Raw genomic sequence first — 19,094 nt, forward strand, 5'->3', positions numbered from 1 at the left:
ATTTTTCTTTCTTTCCTTTATTTTTAGATTTATGTTTAGAGAGTGTGCAAGTAGGAGCAGCAGAGGGGGAGAAAATCTTGCTTGGGCAGACTCCCCACTGAGTGTGAAGCCCAAAGAGGAGGACAGCTTGATTCTAGGACCCCGAGATCGTGAGCTGGGCCGAAATCAAGAGCTAGCTGCTCATCTGCCTGAGCTACCCAGGTGCCCCCTCACCCATCTTTTTCTAACCACACTGGCCTTCCTTTCAGGTCCTAGTTCACTAAACACTTCCTCCCTCGGGGCCTTCTTTCTGTCTGGAAGGATTTTCCCTTTGACCACTGTAGGGCTAATTTCTATCCTTAAGATCTTATCTTCAGGATCAAGCATCAGAGAATCCTCCCTATCAACTTCTAAGTAGATGCCCCCTTCCATTTTTCCCTACCATTGTGCCCAGTTTATGTATTTTGTGCTTAGCCCACTTTCTTTGCTTATTTACTGAATGTTTTCCTCACAAAAGTATAAGCTAGAGAATAGGGAATTGCCCCGGTGCCGGGCAACAGTGCCTGACACATCACAGACGTTGAATGCTAAATGCGTATGTGCAAGCTAGCATTTGAATTACGTGCTCTCCTTGAGAACATAATACCTTCTGCCCTTGTCCATCCATTCATTGCTTTAGCAGTCCTAGTCACTCAGGAAATGAGTGTGCGCATAGAACCAGGCCTTGGAGTAGGACCAGAGGATTGCTGGATACCTACTTTTAGGGCTGGAGTTGTATCCCGTAAGAGTTCAGTCCGTAAAAAGCAGAGAAGGTTGAACTCTTTGATAACCTCGGCGGGCCTTTGACCTTTGAGATTTGATGATCCCTAAGGTCTGAGCAAGTGGGTTTGTCTTTGGGTCTCAGAGCTGGGTAAGGAATGGGAGGAGGAATTGGAATCCTCGAAGGACTAGAGAGAGCATGATGTCAGCTCTCCTTCCTCTACCGTTCTGCATGTATCGCCCTCTTGGTAGTTTGTCATTATAGATTGTATCTTTGAGATTACGCCTACTCCACTAATTGGTGAGCTCCAGAAGGGGTGGAACCTTCTCTTGCTTGCCCACATCACAGTTCATCTGTGATAGGAATGGCTAGTTGAGTGCTTTACATGTATTCCAAACAGCTTTTTCTTTTTTTTTTTTTTTAAAGGATTTTATTTATTTATTTGACAGAGCACACAAGTAGGGGGAGTGGTAGGGAGCAGGATAACCAGGCTTCCCAGGAAGCGGAGAGCCTGACTTGGGGCTCGATCCCAAGACCCTGGGATTGTGACCTGAGACGAAGGAAGATACTTAACAAACTGAGCTATCTGGGCGCCCCCTCCAAACAGCTCTTAACAGGAAGTTTATTATTCCCATTTTCTGCTGAAACAGTCAGAGGGGCACCTGGATGGCTCAGTCGGTTGAACATCTGCCTTCAGCTCAGGTCATGATCCCAGGGTCTTGGGATCGAGCCCCACGTCAGGTTCTGTGCTCCTGAGGAGGCTGCCTCTCCCTTTCCTCCCCATTCATGTGCTCTCTCGCTTTCTCTGTCTCTCTCTCAAATAAATATGAAAAAATCTTTTTAAAAAAGGCTCAGAGAGGTTAAGTAACATGCGTAAGGCACAGAAAGGGGTAATATCTCAGTTTGGCGCTCCAGTTCTAGAGCCCGAATTGCAGGCTTCGGTGAGTGTGCAGAGGCTTGTGGCAGTGCACCCAGCTCTGCCCTTGGGTGAGCTCTATTGTGAGTTGCACCCAGGATTCTGGCTTCCTTGTGAGGCCCAGGGTTCTGGGCCTGTCTGATGCAAGCCTGGTTCGCCCAGGCCTCTCCCGTGCAGTGCTTCCAGGTGGGGACGCGTACGAGCAGCAGTGTGGTCCCAGGAGCACTGGCCAGCTGCCCAACTTCAACGGTCTTGTCTAAAATTCTTCACTGTGTCTCTGTGGTGGAGCGGGGGACAGTTCCCGCAGCCGCCGAAGCACGCCACACCCCAAGGTGGCGGGAATAGAACGGTAACTTGGGTGGGGCGAACGCGTTCCCTGACCACTCATTTTCCTAATTCTCATGGCCACTGCCCTGCTTCAGAGATACCAGAGCCAAGGGCAGTCTAGGGCCACCATCTGTAGGGTCTAGTTCACCTTGCCAAATGAAGAGGCTCAGAAACCTCCCACTGTTCCTCCTCCACGCGGGTAGGGTCTGTCCCTAAGACTGCCGCGTCTGATTGCCAGCTCCTTCTCTCTAGTAGCTTCTCACTGTGGCTTTCTGCTGCAGAGCAAGCACTGGGAATCCCAAGTCTTTCCCTCAGCGCTGCATTGGGGTAGGGGAGCCAAGTCATTTTCCCTTTTAAACCTCTGCTGCGTTCATTACCAGGGCGGCCCAGGATGCTACCTCGCTGGGCTCTTATGGACTAGCAGAGGTGCTGGCTAAATCAAATCTCGAGGGCCGTTGTGCAGTTTGAATTTGGCTGGGATTCAGAGGGCCTGCAGAACTAAGCTGCTGCTGACTAAAATCATCTCACCAGACCTTAACTACTCTTCCCTTGTGGGTTCCTGGGGCTAACGTCCTTTCTGGTACTTTCGTTCTCCTCAGCAGTAGAACATAGCCCAGACCTTGAAGCCCCGAGATGGGTTATTCTGACAAGCTGACAGTTTTTCCCAGGAAAGCGTTTTGATCTCTGCTTTCCTCCTTCCAAATCTGGGGCAAGGACCAGATCTGTGAACCAAATCCTGACAAGCCATGAAGCCAACCTTGGGCAAGTTGCTTCTCTTCTCTGGGTTCTCTTGCAGCCTGCCAACCCTTTCTTGCCTTTCAGACAAGCTCTGGGCAATGCGTTGAGTGCTGAGGGCCTGGTATCTTCCCGTGCCACGTGTGGCTCTGCAGTGCTGCTGGCCTGCAGGGTGGAGCAGGCCTTGGGGGGTGCGGTCGGCTGTTGCCAGCTAGAAGCCGTGGCAGATCTGTGTTCCCTCCTACCCCCGGGAAGGCGTTGCAGTAGAACTCAGGGAGTTCTCAAACACCGCCTGGGGGAATCTGGACGCCTTTCTCCTGGGCAGCAATATTCAAGTCGAGCTAGGATTTGCTTTGTACCAGAAGCGCCTTATGCTGCTGCTGGTATGGCTGGGCCTTGCGTGGGTAGATGCTCAGAATCCCACCCCAAACAGTGGACCCCTCAGGAAGAAATTCATGGAGATGGAAGACCCGGGCTATTCCTCACGCCCAGATCGGGTCAGGGATATCCCTTGGCCTTCATTATCCCTCCATTTTTCAGTCTCTGTACACTGCTCAGTTTATTTGTTGCAAAGGAGAGAGGTCTTAAGGCCCAAAGAATAAGCAGTAATTTTGGTAGGATTGCAGAAATAATTGCCCTTCTCTGAACCCCACCCAGTGCTTTTACCTTTCTCCTAGCAATTAACGTTTTTGTCGTAACATCCTCTCTGCGGAGATGGTACCTCATTCATCCTCTCTGCCCCTCGGTGGGGCCTCGTGCAGAGCCCCTGGGGCCTGGCCAACAACAGGTGTTTGGCAGATGTTAGGGTGGGAGAGGCACAGCTCATTCTGTTATTTAAGGATTGATTAACCTCAGGGGTGTAAACCCTACCCCTTTGAGTACCCCTTGCATCCCTTGTCCTTATGAATGATCCTCTTCGGCCCGTATTTTTTCTCCTTCTCAAGTGTCACCTTTTTTTGGGCTTCTTGATTAGGGGAGAGACCTCTGTTTTGTATCACATAAATTTCACCTTTGTGATGCTATTCATTTTTTTCTTTCTTTTCCAGAGTGAGTTTTTAATAAGAAAAATGAGTCTGGTCCTGTTAACCCCCCAATTTAAAATCCTTTAATGGCTTCCAGTTAGTCTTGAAGTGAAGATGAAAATCCTAACAGCCTGTAAGGCTCTAATGAGTCGTGCCTGTAACGCACCTCCTTCAGATGCCTACTGCTGTTTCTTCTGCCACAGAGCTCCCTTCCTGGTTCCTCGTGGGTGCCACGCTGGGCGTGATCAGGGGTCTTCACGTGCACTGCTTCCTCACTTGGACGGGCAACTGCCCCACTCCCCCAACCTCCCGAATCAGTCACTGCTGTTTTCCTAGCATCCTGTCCTCCACCCTCCACAGTACCGATCAGAGATGTAATGAAGGTTTGCCTCTCTGCTAGGAACCACATAGGCTGCCTTCATCACCCAAATCCTGACCCACGTAGGAATTCAGTCACTGATAGATGAATTCACAGGCGCTTTTAGTGTGAGACCTCATGGGACTCTGGTCTTAGTGAATAAAAGGGATTTATGGCCACAACATGCAATTTCTCATGGTAATAAAAGATTTAGAAATAAACACATTTGTTCCTACTCAACAATTTCCTTACATTGGCTGGAAACTAACCCCTTTCCCAGTATACCTATTTGGGGGGGAATGAAAGGATTTTTTTAAAAGTGGTATTAGGTACTTCAGAGAATGAGCCGGGGGCAGCAGCAGAGAGAGAGAGGGAGAAGCAGACTCCCTGCTGAGCAGGGAGCCCAATTTGGGGCTCGATCCCAGGACCCTGGAATCATGACCTGAGCCAAAGACAGATGCTTAGCTGAGTCACCCAGGCACCAGGCACCATGAAAGGTGTTTTTCTTCCCCCCTGCTCAAGATTTTATTTGTCAGAACACAAGCAGGGGGAGAGACGGGGAGAAGCAGACTCCCTGCTGAGCCAGGAGCCCGCTATGGGACAGGATCATGTCCTGAGCTAAAGGTAGGCACTTAACCGACTGAGCCGCCCAGGCGTCCCATGAAAGGTTTTTGCTTTTTTTTTTCTTTAAAGATTTCATTTATTTGTTCAGAGAGAGTACAAGAAGGAAAGTGGCAGACACAGGTAGAGGAAGAAGTAGGAGCAGGCTCCCCCCTGAGCAAGGAGCCTGACGTGGGACTCCATCCCAGGACCCTTGGATCATGACCTGAGCCAAAGGTAGCCGCTTAACCGAATGAGCCACTCAGGCGTAAAAGTTTTTTTTTTTTTTTTTTTTTAATTTTTATTTATTTATTTGACAGAGATCACAAGTCGGCAGAGAGGCAGGCAGAGAGAGAGAGAGGAGGAAGCAGGCTCCCTGCTGAGCAGAAAGTCCGATGTGGGACTCGATCCCAGGACCCTGAGATCATGACCTGAGCCGAAGGCAGCAGCTTAACCCACTGAGCCACCCAGGCGCCCTCCCAAAGGTTTTTTTTTTTTAAAGGAAAAATATTTTGTAGGATTCTACAAGCCCCCCCTCCCCAAAGGAACTTATTAACCATCTAAACTGTGCTGTACAGTGTAGAAGCCACTGGCCACTTGTGGCTAATAACTAAATAAAAAACTGAGTTTCTCAGCTTCACAGGCCACATTCAGTACTTAACAGGCACATATAGCTAATGGCTATAAACTGAGGACAGTACAAATCTAGAACACTTCCAACACTGCCAAGTTTTATTGGACAGAGCTGATGCAAAACTATTTTGCAGACTCCCATTATTTTTTGTCTTGCCAGCAAGACAGAAATCAAGGAATGTTAAACTTAACTTTAAAAAAGTGTTCATGCATACACACAAAAATCACAGAAGAGGTACCTGAGATTTTGAGGTGGCCAGTAAAACCTGTACATATTTCTCTTTGTTTTGCCTGGTGCCTTGTACATTAATTACAAGGAAATCCTAGTACCTCTGCCTTTTTTTTTCCTTTACGTGAAACAGACAGCCCTGCCTCTTGGGGAATGTTGAAGCTAATGTGGGCCTTGAATACTTTTACCACTTGTTGCAATGGTGCATGGACAGGTTAACCTCTTCACTGTTGTATCCTATCCCCAAAACACCAGGGAAAATTTTGCTTCACCTATGTCAGGGCTTTTTTTAAAGTAGGCTCCAAGCCCAGCATGGAGCCCAATACTGGGGTTGAACTCATGACCCTGAGATCAAGACCTGAGCTGAGATTGAGAGTTGGATGCTTAACTGACTAAGCCACCGAGGTGCCCCTATGTCAGGCTTAAGTATCAAGTATGTGGGGAAAGTGCTATAAAATTAGGTTGACATTCACAGGTAGTCAGAATTTACACATTAGTGTTTCTATACAGGTTTCAATAAATACAGCTTAAGTAGGATGGAGTCCATCACTGAACTTGTTTTTATGGGGAACTAAGCAATGATAAAATGTCCACATATCTGGGTGGCTCAGTGGTTGGGCCGCTGCCTTCGGCTCGGGTCATGATTTCGGGGTCCTGGGATCGAGCCCCGCGTCAGGGTCTCTGCTCAGCAGGGAGTCTGCTTCCTCCTCTCTCTCTGCCTGCCTCTCTGCCTGCTTGTGATCTCTGTCAAATAAATAAATAAAATCTTTAAAAAAAAAAAATCTATAGAGACATGTAATTGCAGAATGTTGTCACTGCTAATCATTTTTTTTTTTTTTTAAAGATTTTTTTCTTTATTTATCTGACAGAGATCACAAGTAGGCAGAGAGGCAGGCGAAGGGGATGGGGAGGAAGCAGGCTGCCACTGAGCAGAGAGCCTGATGCGAGGCTCGATCCCAGGGCCCTGAGATCATGACCTGAGCCACCCAGGCGTCCACTGCTAATCACTAATAACCCTGCTTTTCTGCTAAAAAAACATCACCTGTTCTCCCTCTTGGATCTCTCATAATGATTATTCATTTTAGCCATAGTCTGCACCTAGCAGAGTATTAACACCACAGGAGACCTCTTTAAGTAGTTCATAAGTGAATTTAATTGACTATGTACTATGAAGTCAAACTGATTCAAGCCGATAGGTCCTTGGCAATATTCTGACTTAACTTTTTCCTGACACATGGGTTCTAACCTGGGTCTGCTAGGCTGTAAAGTGGAAAGAGTAGCTGTGGTTATAGAAGGATGGAACCTTACTGTGAGCAGTAGCATACTTATCGATGTCTCGAGATGCTGGATGATTTTCCTCTGCCCATTGCTAAGGCCTATTAGATCACACTAAATCCTTCCTTGTACATCGAAATTTCCAGTGTGTAGTCCTTCAAATTTTAGAGTTTCAACACAACTGAGAACAAACCAGAGATACTGGTGGTAAATAACAGTCAACACAAACACAAAAAGGTACTTAAGTGTTAGAAACGTTTATTTGTCAAAATATTAAAAAAAAAAAAAAAAAGTGGGAGGAGTGGAGTAAAACAGGCTAAATTTCAGCTAATGCTGTACCACGATCACAGGTCAGACATAAAAAAACAAAACAAACAAAACAACAACACCCCCACCCCCAAAACCCCAATGGTCCTAGCAGTTTCAGAAGATTAGCTTCAATGTTAGAGTCCAGAGCTAACAGAGAAGAGTAAAAGGTCGCTTGCCACTACATGGTCATTTTAAAGGGAAAGGAGATGTTGCAGGTAGACAGGGAGAAGGGTTCAACTCCTAAGGAAAGCAAGATAAGAGGGGCTCCACTGTACAGGAAAGAGGGGATGCCAGCATAATCCTTACCTAGGGCCGCTCAGAGGCTGAGAATGTAAGGAACAGAGTGAAAGGCTACAGAAACTAGTATCAGGAGGAAAGAAAAGTCAACTTAGAAGAATTAAATTAAGAAAGAAAACATAGTTGGTCACAAACTCCTTTGTTTACTGAAACATGAAGCAATGGAAACATCCCGGCAAAGGGGACCGCGCGGAGCAAGTTCTCATATATGACCGCAGCCCGAGGGTTCAGTCCGCAATTATCCTACCTGAAAGAGAGCACAACACAAGAGGCTTACACAATGCCTGGAGAGCAGCTTGGCTCCGAGTACAAGGGCCCTGGTCCCGTCCTGTATTCCAGGGGGAAAAGAACAAAGAACAAAACAAAACCAAGTCAGACTGGATCAAACTTACATCCCGTGTCATTACCAGGGGATCTACTCACAGCTATGTACAGAATGAGCAGCAGTCTCTCTGGAAGACTGCTGTGCTGCCGATAAAATCTATCTTTCTCATCTTTTAATCCATCTTTTAGGCAAGACAACCTCTGTGATACAAAGCTACTGTCACTGCAACAAAGGGCATACACGATAGTATCAAAAACCATTAATTTAGTTGAGTCCCAAAAAAGCAGATGATGCCAAGATCTCGAATACTGCCAACTGCACTACTCTTAAGTTTGTTTCATGTCACGGTTTCACAGTAAACAAGTTTTCAGAAATGGCAATCACAAAGGGTATCATTTGTCCTGCAACATACCTACATGTCCTACTGTCCCAGAGTTAGAACTGTAACTCCAGTAGTTCCCCTACGTGGTCAAATCTCCCTTAACCAAATCAAAAGAAGAAACCCTAAAATTCTCTAATTCTTCCACTGATGATGGGAACTCCAGACACCAATGGCTGGGGGAAAAAAGAAGTTAACTCACACCAAGTTCCTCTACTTATTACAGACAAAGGGCCAAATCTTGGTCTTGATCTGTACCAACCGACTTCAAAAGTTGTGACGTTCTTGAATCAGTTCTGCTAGGGTGAGACCCAAATTCAGATCCCCAACAGTTCTGGAGTATTTCCTCCTGGCAGCCTCATTAACATCAGGCTCCTGGGACTGCAACCAACTCAAGGTTATTCAGTCCATTTGAGGTTCACACCTGGAAGGTAAGTTTCTTTAAAAGTCATCACTAAAAAGAGGTTAGTTAAACAACCACGGCTTGCAGTCAAAATTCACTTTAAAATACCTTAGCGATACCCTTAAAGACTGTAATACACTAACTTAACTATAAAACACATTCGAGGAAAACAAGTTATCTGGTAGGTGATACCACCTTTAGAGAACTATCCCACTTCGTGGCAGATCCAGCTGCATTAAAAATAAAAATTAAGGCAATCTACACAAGCTTTAAGACTGTGTACTTTATACACATTAACACGCTGCTGCTACACAATGGTCTCAGGAGATCAGTCTTGTCATGGGCATCTAGGACATAATTTACCACAGGTTCGAACCATTGTTTGCTTCTCACTACCTAAAAGGGCAAATTCCTATTGCTTTAGTTTCTTCTACACATATATATCAGCAGGCTAAGTAAGGAACCCTGGAAACTCCATTTAACTTCTTGAGTAGGTTCTTGAGTAGGCGTCCTGGTCAAGTGATGCTCAATTTCAAGGTACAAGGAAAACCATGAGAAGAGAAAGTTGTCACGATGCCATTTCCACTCAGATGAAATTTACCCAGATAATCCTACTAATTATCCTTGCCATTCCAACATCTTTGGTGTACATTTTCTAAAGCAGGAAAAATTAAATTTCTGGGGTCACCACCAGTGGGATTTTATACACATTCAGAAATTACCTGTTTATCTAGACCCTTACGTGTTCCTCCTGAACAAACACCAAAACAAAAATTGCTGGGGAAAAAGAAAAGTGTTGGGGCTCTAAATGATAGTAACAGGGTATGCCGAGATACGGTTTCAAGGGCTCAGGTCAGGCAGAGTAAGGTGCTCTGGATTACTAATAAGGAAAGGACTCCATGGGACAGGGGCACCGGAACATTTTGCTTTCAAGGGTCTTAGAACTCAACACCTAAAGCCTTCAGGGCTTTATCTGGCCTATAGATCTAGGATATTAGAAGAGTTTCCGCTGATCAAAACTAATGACCTAAGTAGTAGCTATATTAGCAAGTGAGTAGTTTAAAGCTGTAGTTAAAATTCTCACTGTGACGTTCATGACCAATTCCTGAACCTGTATTCTTCCACCTACATCACAATGACTTTTCTAGTGGGAAGAGAATGGTTTTGGAGCCCACCTCGCCTGAGTTTGAATTCTGACTGCCTCTCAGTTATCCACATGACTTCAGGCAAAGTACTTAACCTCTCTGAGCCTTTGTTTCCTTCTCTGTAAAAGAGAAAATATCTCAAAGGCTTTTGGTGTAGATTAAATGCTATCATGGACAATGAGGGCACTCGGTAAGTGTTCTCTTAACTATGTTTCTGTCACGCAGATGGCTTACATTCGATTAAATAATACCCTCCTAACCGAGTTTGTTGTTGTTCTCTCCGAAGGAGCCAGCTGGTTGGAGTCATACACTAAAACACCTCAACAGGCCAAATGAACCTCTGGCCTAAGCTAGAGAAATATTTAAGACTAAAATGTAAATTTCTGTCTCGTGGCTACTGTCCTGGCAGCAAACAAACACGTGGCTTTAGCCTCCTCTATGCAGCACAGATCTCTTTCAAGGAAACTCGAGTCTCTTAACCACACCGACCCCACTCTCACCTCCAGTTTTTAAAAGGCTGAGTACCGCGCTCGGTCCACATACTGCTCCCGCTCATACCGGGCCATGTCATACAGAGAATTCCGTGCAGCGGCTGAAGCCTGAGACAGCTCACTCTCTGGCCCGTAGCCGTAGCCCTCTCCGACTGTGGGGAGCACAGCGGCAGCACGACGCAGGGGGCTCCTGTCCCTTCCGTAATAGGAGGAAGTGTTGGCAGCGGCGGCAGCCATGGCAGCCGAGGTGGCGGCGGCACCTGAGTTCGGCAACAGGTGTCTGTCGTAGGGATCCACAGAAGTGGAGTTGAGGTGACTGGTCACGGCCGTGTTCTGGACTTGAGGCAGATGGGACATGGTCTGCTCCGCGTAGTTGTACGCGGAAGCCGCTGCCGCCGCTGCCACCGCCTCGTAAGAGCGGACCCGGTAGCGCTTGTAGTAGTCGAGGGCTCCGTACGCGTCGTTGTAATACATGGATTCCCCGTAGCCCATGGTGTAAGGCGTGCGCACCGCTCCATACTGTTCGTTATACTGCTCGGTAAAGTCCGCCACACGACCCGTACGATCTACCGGACACTCTTTGGACCAGTGCCCCTCTTTCCCGCACCGATAGCAGCCACTCTGGTCTCCCATCCCGGGGGCAGTCCGAAGCCGGCTGGTGGACAACTGCACGTGCATCCGTTTGCCTTGAGGAAACAGACGTAAGAAGATTATAACTCACTGACGTTCCTTAATCCAACCCCACGTGAAAGTAAGCTAGCTGGTGTAAGACACACAGACATACACGCGCTCCGGCAACCCTATGTCAGCGGTCCCCTCCAAAAGCAGTTCAAGTTGTGATACAGATGACAGCTAGAAACTGTGAGTCCTCAGAGAGCAGGCAACACTACTCCCATCAGGTAGCCGGATTCCCGGCTCGTGTGTCCACGACCGTCCCTTCCTTTCCTCTGGCCCCCAACACAGAAACTGAAAACTTTTCCACTTACCACTAAGACTGATTACAACTGTCCTGATTCAAGACCTGCCAATTCCTCCAAATCAAACAGTCAACAAAACCTCAGTTATGCCACACTTGAAAAGCATCTTACCAGCCTCTTACTGATTTACTCAGGGCAACGTAAGGCCCCAGCATTTACTGTAGCTTAAAAACCACGGCACCCTGTCCATCTTGTTTCCTCCAGCCTCTTTGACAGGTGTCACCCGAAGGCTATGCTGACACACGCACCATACACTGCTGCACCTCAGCCCCTCTAGGAGTTATGCAACCCTCCTGATTTCAACCCCACCCCTGTGTTTTTCAGCAAGGGCGATCCATGCCTATGTGGAAAAGAAAACTTGACCAAGGTCTCTCAACAGCAAGAATTAGGAAGATACTGAAGCAGTACTGGGTTTTTTAGGGACAATGTGTACCCACGTAATTCAGCATTTCACCCTGACATGTAACTTACAATCCTTCATAGGGGATTATCTCGTTAGAAAAATGCAGCATTTGCCCTAAGAGCCTCAGGGCACCCATACAAACAAGCAGTATCGATTCTTCCAGGAAATGGCCAGCACCATGACCAGCTAAGAGAAGAAACCATCTCTGCTCTGGGCTTCTGCCTAGGGGCCCTTACTGATGAAAACATCAAGGTCTTTAAAAGCAGTTTGAGGAAAGGAATCTTTTTGGCAGGATTCTGTCCCAAACTGCCTAAGACTTTGGAGATCAAGTCAGTAGTTCTCAAACTGTATGTAACCGAAAGACACAGCCACTACAGATGCAGAGAACAGGGACTTCAGGTCACTCTTGAGGGCTGCTCAGAACAAATCCCCCCTCCGCGATCAGCAAGTTGCTCTCTCTTTAACAGACCTTGTTCTGGATGCAGCTACGCGATAGGAGGCCTCGTGCTCCACCATCCTGTTGGAAACGCCTGATTCAGGACGGCAGCCAGAACAGCGCCATGCACTGACCGTGAGAGGGGAGCGGGTTAGTGCAGTAGTATCACTTTAGTCAAACGCAGTTCTGCCCAATGTCTAAGATTCCAACCACCCTGGTTTCTGGTAGTTGCCACCTCCAACTTAAAACCCCTTCTTTAGCAGAAACCAAAGTGCTCAGGTTTTTACTTCTAGCTGCCAGCAGAGAGGCGGTGTCCATCATCACCACTGACAGTCAAGAGATAACAAATCTTGGAATGTAGCATTTAGTCACCCATTGTTTTCAGAGATTTAAATACTCCCATCCTCATTCTTAAAAATTATTGGGCTGCCTGGGTGGCTCAGACATTAAGCGTCTGCCTTCGGCTCAGGTCATGATCCCAGGGTCCTGGGATTGAGTCCCACACTGGGCTCCCTGCTCAGCGGGAGGCCTGCTTTTCCCTCTCCCATTTCTCCTGCTTGTGTTCCCTCTCGTGCTGTCTCTCTTTGTCAAATCAATCAATCTTAAAAAAAAAAAAAAAAAAAAGGTTATTAAGGGCCACATGCTAGAACAGAAACAGATTTTTTTTGCCCCAATTTCTATCTCAAATGTAGAGTTTGACTGGAAGACCAATAGTTACTTGGTTTTCACACATGCATGGTGACTTTAACCTCTGTGATAGACATAAACTGTTCCCATTCTGAAGTCACAGGAACTCTGCCAATCTAAAAAGCAGCCGATTCAGAGACCTAGAAGTACATTTAAAAAAATTTTTCAATTTAATTTGCTTTTTACTTTTATAGATTCTGGCCCAGTTTTTGTTCTTCTTGTTGTTGTTGAGAAACAAAACCCAGTGATTTTTCTTTGGTATTTGTTACTACATCCAATCTTCATTTTAGTTTTACTGAGAGAACGCCTAGTTTATAAACATCTATGTTTATAATCTACCTCTGTAAGCAGCTGTGAAAAGGATTCAGGTAAAAGAAATTTTTAACTAAAACTAAAAAAACCCTGTAATAGAAGTGCTAGTCGCCCCCCCACCCCGGGCCCATTTCCCCCCCCATCTCTCCTAGGTTGTAACTAGGTTTTTAATTTAAATCCGCTTAAGTTATTATAACTGAAAAATACTCTGCTTCTATTACTCTATTACCTTAAGGAACCAGGGCAAAGGAAATTGAAAGACTAAATTCCACCACTCTGCTACACTTGGAGAGGACAAAAGTTTAAAGATTTTCTGAGACCTCAAAAGTTACTGAAATACGTTGCCAACATTTCCCAGAAAACTAGCCTAACAGAAGTGTTTTCTTTTGAAAGCTGGAACAAAAAAGATTATTAAAATGCTGAGAGATGGGCAACCTGGGATCCTCTAAGTGCTGAGCTCCTAGCATGTGCCAGGACCCCGAGAAGGCTGGGGGTGTAGCTGCTCCCTAACACCGCTCCAGCTTCGTGCTTGTTTGCGTATAGCAAAAACCAAGCCACCTGACCTCTTACACATCACTCCCAATTCAGTTGCTTGAACTGTTACTTGGGAACAGCTTTTTCAGTTAGAGTCTTCCAGTGCAAACTGTTTGCCAACTCAACAGTGGTTCAAGTTCACTGCTGCTTGTGGACAGGAAACAGGTCTTGAAAGAGCCAGGTTAACTCAGGTTCCCCTGCTTCCTTTGATAAGGATTCCTTCCTCTGATAAGATAAATGCAGAAGCCTAAATGGCAACAATTAATAAAGGTTCAGGGCACCTGGGTGGCTCAGTGGCTTAAGCCTCTGTCTTCAGCTCAGGTCATGATCTCAAGGTCCTGCGATCGAGCCCTCATCGGGCTCTCTGCTCAGCACGGAGCCTGCTTCCCCCTCTCCCTCTGCTTGCCTCTCTGCCTACTTGTGATCTCTGTCAGATAAATAAATAAAATATTTAAAAAGAAAATAAAGGTTCAGAGGATGTTCAAAGTGGCACTCCTAAGAGGCCGCCTTCATTGGCAGCTGACTAAAAAAGCTTTATAGACAAAGGTGACAAGCTGCTATCTTGATTATATTTTCTATAAAACTGCAACGTATTATCCCACGCCAAACCTTCTCTGGTCAGCTGGAAAAAACAGAACTGGTTATAAAAATGTCTGTATGTGTAACTCCGAGTAGAGTGCTTTCTCCAGAGTGGACAGGCTAAGAACATGAAGACCAAGTCAAGGATTCTTCTTTTCCAATGATGACATTTTAAAGAATTTCATGGATCACTGTTACTCCAACATCCATTTCCCAGAGTAATTAAACTTGCTTTATTAAAACACACTCTTCCCAAGCCAACTTCCCCCAGTCAACTAACTTCTGTGTGTGTACTTTTGCCCTTATCCTTTTATTCAGTTGTTGTTAAAAAGGTAAGGACATGCAGTACTATATTACTGTGACATCTTTGCAGAGTCTGGACCCGACTTTAATTGCATTCTTCCCACATTTTGTTACCTGTCAAGAGAGAACCTCTATTTCCCCCCAACACTGTCCATTTATGATCCCATCTCCATCAAGTGAGAAATAATTAAGAATATTCTTAAGTCTGTCTGAAGTGCAACAGCTTTCCAAAATAAATTAAAAAAAATATATATATATATATAAATAAGAGAGGGAAGTGAGGAAAGCTATCATTTTTAAGTCAGCTTCCGACTGTAATGCAAACACTTCAGTTGCTGCAGACAACACTAGCCTTTCATCACGGAGCGCTTACCGTCCATCTACTTTCACATCTATTACCTCATTCTCACCTTACTACCATCCCATGAGGGAGGTACTGCAGGGATCATTAATTCTACTTTGTAAGAGGGGAAAATGAAGCACAGAGAGATTAAAACACTGGTCCAAAGTCACACATCTCGTTAATGGTAGCAAGTCATCTGTGACTCTCGCCCTATGCTTTAGAGAAGAGCTAAAGGCCAGGACACCACTGGCTGAACCCAAAGAGATCTGATGCGCTCTTTATAATCTACACTATTTGCAAACTTTCCTACCCTTTTCTAATCAACTTTTCCTCTTCTGGCATTTCTTTTTTGACTGTTTTCTAGGTTTAGCAGAGGACACTTAAGTACTTCTCAACGAACCTTTTAGTGGCACTGGGAAAAAATGGTATTAACTTATGAACCTGAGAAGTGGCTGGAAATGCGTGGCTTAAGATGAAACTGTCAATAAAAAACTGTAGAACCGCGCCGTCCAACAGAACTTTTTATAATGATGGGAATGTTTTCCCTTTACACTAATATGGTCACCAATAGACTCATGTGACTTCTGGGTGCTTCAAACGTGCGTCCAACTGAAAAATTGAAATTTAAAATGTATTTAATAGCCACATGTGCCTAGGGGCTACCATATCAGACGGCTCAGTTGCAGTCTTCTGACAACCTCAAAGTATTAAATTATAACCTATGGAGCTTTATAATTGGTAAAATTATATAATAGGCTCCATAACATCCTTACTGGAAACTTACAGAAGCAGGACCATCATCTTGTTCGACCTAGTATTTTTAAAAATTTTCTTTTTTTCCCATTAGGGTTAAATAATAGTAGGTAGAAGAGAACAATCCAGTGCATGACTTTGGGCTGACAGACTGAACAAATCTGAGCCCTCAAAAGATACTTCCCCAAATCCAGGTTCACCATCCAGAGTTAGAATATAGGGATCCCTCCAGATGTCTCTGTTCCTCTTTCCCACAACAACCTATCACCCCAGGCTGTAAAGAGTATAAATCCTAAGCACTTAAACTCTCAATATAAGGCTTTTTGATAATAAAAACAGATAATCCACAGACTTTTCTCCTCTCTTCTCCCATGAGGCAGGGACTCATTTGCCTAGGCAGGTTAAACCTCCAGCAGCACTCAAATGAATGAAGACTGCGGGATGAAGTAACCCAGTTTGTGCCTCTACACAGCTGCTGAGGAACATTTTGCCAAGTAAATCTGCAAAAGGGGTGTTTGCTTCTCCAAGAGTAAACTGTACTTAACAGTGGAAAACACACAATCTTTCCATTACATCCAGCTAAAACAGAATGGAAGACACCTCCCCGCCAGCCTCCTGGTCCTGTGCTCTTGTCTCTGTCTTGTCCTAGACCCCGCTACTCAGTTCTGCCACCCAGACCCCAGGGCAGTTCACCTTGAAACTCTGTGTTGTCAAGGCCCCTGATGGCCTCCACTGCATCCTCCGCCCGCTCCATGTGTACGAAGGCATAATCTTTCACGATGTCACATTCAATGACTGGACCATACTCCTCAAACTTGGCCCGAAGCTCCTGGTTGGTACAGGTAGGACTGATGTTGCCCACATGCAACTTGGTTGAGGCTTTGCTCTTATTCTTGCTGGCTTCCACGTTGATGTTCACCCCGTGCAGCTTGTAGTGGTGCAGGTTGCGGATGGCATCCTCGGCCGCCGTCTTGTCCTCTATGTGCACAAAGCCGTAGTTCTTGATGATGTCACATTCCAGCACCTTCCCATACTGCTCAAAGAGTGAGCGGATCTCCTGCTCTGTGGCCTCCCGGGGCAGGTTTCCGATGAACAGCTTCACCATCCTGACAAGAGCCTGGGAGGGAACACATAAGATGTCCAAAAGTGAGGGGTGGAGTGGGAAATTTCAGTGCATTGCATTTTGGTTTAATTCTCCAAAAAAGTTCTTGGCACCTTCAAGATTCAGGACCCCCTACATAAACGTTCATTATTTTTCTCTTAATAGAGAGAAAAGGTCTGTACATTAAGAGGTAGCGTGAGACCTGTGTGACACCCCAACGGAGGCTGGGTTCAGCAGGCATCGCACCGTCTATCATCTCCGTGAAATGAGCATTTAAATAACAAAGTTGGCTGTTTTAGGTCTTAAAATACTCTCTTTGGGGGACAGGAAAGAGCAGAGCTCAAGGAGAGGGCAAGAGGCGTCTATCTCGAGTGTCCCCGGTAACGAGGTTTTGGAGGGAAATCGGTGTCCCTCTCCTCCGTGCGGTATTACCGTCTACGACACTCGAAGAATAAAGAGGCTTCCTTGGCCCCAACCCGGGACCCCCCCCAGCGACCCAACCTCCAGCTTTTTCGCCCCAACAAAGACTCGACCCGACCCCTGCCCCGCCCCCTCCGGAGACCCGGCCCCGCCTCCTCCCGTTGTCTTCCCCGGACCTCCCGCAGCAAGAGAATCCCACACCTTGGGCTGGCCCCGTCCGCCAGAGGCCCAGCCCGACCCGCCCTCCGGCTCCCCACACACCCAGAAGATCCCCTCGCACCTCCGGGTGGCGGCGGCGGTGGCGGCGGCTCCCGCGTCAGAGAGAACCCTACAAAATGGCGACGGCCGCTCGAGCCTCGGCGCGACCGGGCCCTTTCTCGCGCGCCAGCTCACGCACGCGCGAGTGCGCGCTGCCTCCGTCCCCTCCCCCTCGCGGGAGCCGGGCGACCAATCCCGCGGCCGCATACAAATGGCTGCTCCAGGCTAGGCTCCCAGCCTCCCCGGCACAGGGGCGGGGCCAGCTGGTGACGCCGCTGCGGAGCGGAGGTCAGCCCGCCCCCAGCCCCGGTTAGCCAATCAGCACTCTGAAAGCCGGGTGGGGTGGGGGTCTGCGCTCCAGCGTCAGGAGGGCTCCGGACGCAACCACTACCTTGGCGTATTCAGAAGCCCGGGGAGTCGCTAACCATCACAATGGATCGTGCTATTGGGCCAGTTGGGGCGTGGGGGGGGGCGGGGAGCTAATGACAAAGGGTTATCTCACTGGGTCCTCTAAATGGGGGTTTTCTGAGCAGGCTGGCCAGCCACCTCGGTAGCTTGGGTCAGCATTTTAGAGACACAGAAGAGCCACATTTTAAGCAAACGTAGTCCATGTTTGTACAGCTGTAAATGTAACTCAGCGTTCCATTGCAAGCCTCTTCCTGGTGAGGAAGCAGAACCAAAGATGGCAGAGCTGGGAGAGCTCTAAGATGCATTGTGTCCACGCTGCATTTATCGGTCACATGTTGTTTGCTCACGGATGTGTGTGGGCTGTTTTTCTCTCTTTAGTTACACTATTAGCTCTAATTGTGTGTCCTTCACGGTTCCCGGTCCGTGGTGACTACACCAAGGGAGCACTTGGTGCAGAGGCCCAGAAAAGTTCTTTGTTTGGGGCGGAGCGGAGGGACTTGGGTGAAGAAGGGTCTCCAGGTCCACACCAAGCTGCTGGCGGTCTAGGCAGCTGGGACTCCGGGCGCTTTCTAGCATTCAAAATTCTGCTGTGGTCCAAGGGTGCCTCCTGGTGGCAATAGAGAAGCTAGTAGGTGGATTAGTCACTGTCCCCCTTGAACAAAGAATAGACGTTTATAGAGATTGATGGATCCAGCTTATCTCTGAGTGGAGCATGCTGGGGTGGTTGTCAGTCACCATTCTTCATTGTGGTGGCTCCATAGAAGCTTTTCTGATACCATCAGGCACAAATTCCCCAGGCTTCCCTCCTCCTCCCCAGCTACTCTGATGTGTTTCTTTCACTGAATTATTTTTGTTTCCCAGCCATTTTAGAAGAGGCACCGTCCTTCCAATTTTAATACGACTCATGATTTTCCCCACCTAATTCGATCTACTTCTCCCTTTTCTCCTCCTCTTGGCCATTTCCAGTTTCTCCCACACTCAGACTTCTAAAACATGTATAGGGACCTCCTTACCCATTTCTGAAATACCTTCCACTCACCTTCACTATTAATGTTTTCTATCTTGGGGTCCTTCCTTGTGTTCCAGGTCAGAGGCTTTGCAAATGGGGAGTCTGAACCAACTATTGCCCACCTTTGTACATGGTTTTGGGGTCCGTCCACCTCTTCCAATGCCCCAAATTTTCTGAGGTCACCAAAGCTAATGTCCTTTTAAGTTTTCACCCTTCTAAAGTTTTCATTTCGTTCAGCATTTTCTTCTCCCGTGTTTTTATACTGCTCCTCAGAGCTCTGACTGTACCGTTCTGTCTCCGTCCCCGCTTCTATTTCTCTACTCTTATTCCTTTTATCTCACGTCCCCTTCCCTCATAGGCAACCGCGCTAATGAGTTTAATATGTAC

General features: G+C 46.9%; 1 protein-coding gene across 6 annotated transcripts; it reads right to left on the reverse strand.

Annotated features, from left to right (window-relative positions):
* Nucleotides 1–7,075: 7,075 nt before the first annotated feature.
* RBM4B (RNA binding motif protein 4B) lies at nucleotides 7,076–17,502 on the reverse strand. 6 transcript variants are annotated; one of them, XR_009347958.1, is made up of 5 exons: nucleotides 17,294–17,502; nucleotides 16,204–16,627; nucleotides 10,193–10,869; nucleotides 8,407–8,568; nucleotides 7,076–7,687 (listed from the first exon to the last, which is right to left on the reverse strand). XR_009347958.1 is itself a non-coding variant. In XM_059148557.1 (4 exons), exons 1-3 carry the CDS (start codon nucleotides 17,495–17,497, stop codon nucleotides 10,202–10,204), a joined length of 1,296 nt encoding a protein of 431 aa, XP_059004540.1. In that variant the 5' UTR covers nucleotides 17,498–17,502; the 3' UTR covers nucleotides 7,076–8,568; nucleotides 10,193–10,201. The 6 variants fall into 6 exon arrangements, 3 of the variants coding, with proteins under 3 accessions (XP_059004540.1, XP_059004530.1, XP_059004560.1); XR_009347957.1 differs by having other exon boundaries at nucleotides 7,076–7,768; XR_009347956.1 differs by having other exon boundaries at nucleotides 7,076–7,768; nucleotides 8,347–8,568.
* Nucleotides 17,503–19,094: the final 1,592 nt, after the last annotated feature.

This window comes from Mustela lutreola, chromosome 1, assembly GCF_030435805.1.
Source record: "Mustela lutreola isolate mMusLut2 chromosome 1, mMusLut2.pri, whole genome shotgun sequence".
Lineage (NCBI taxonomy): Eukaryota > Metazoa > Chordata > Mammalia > Carnivora > Mustelidae > Mustela > Mustela lutreola.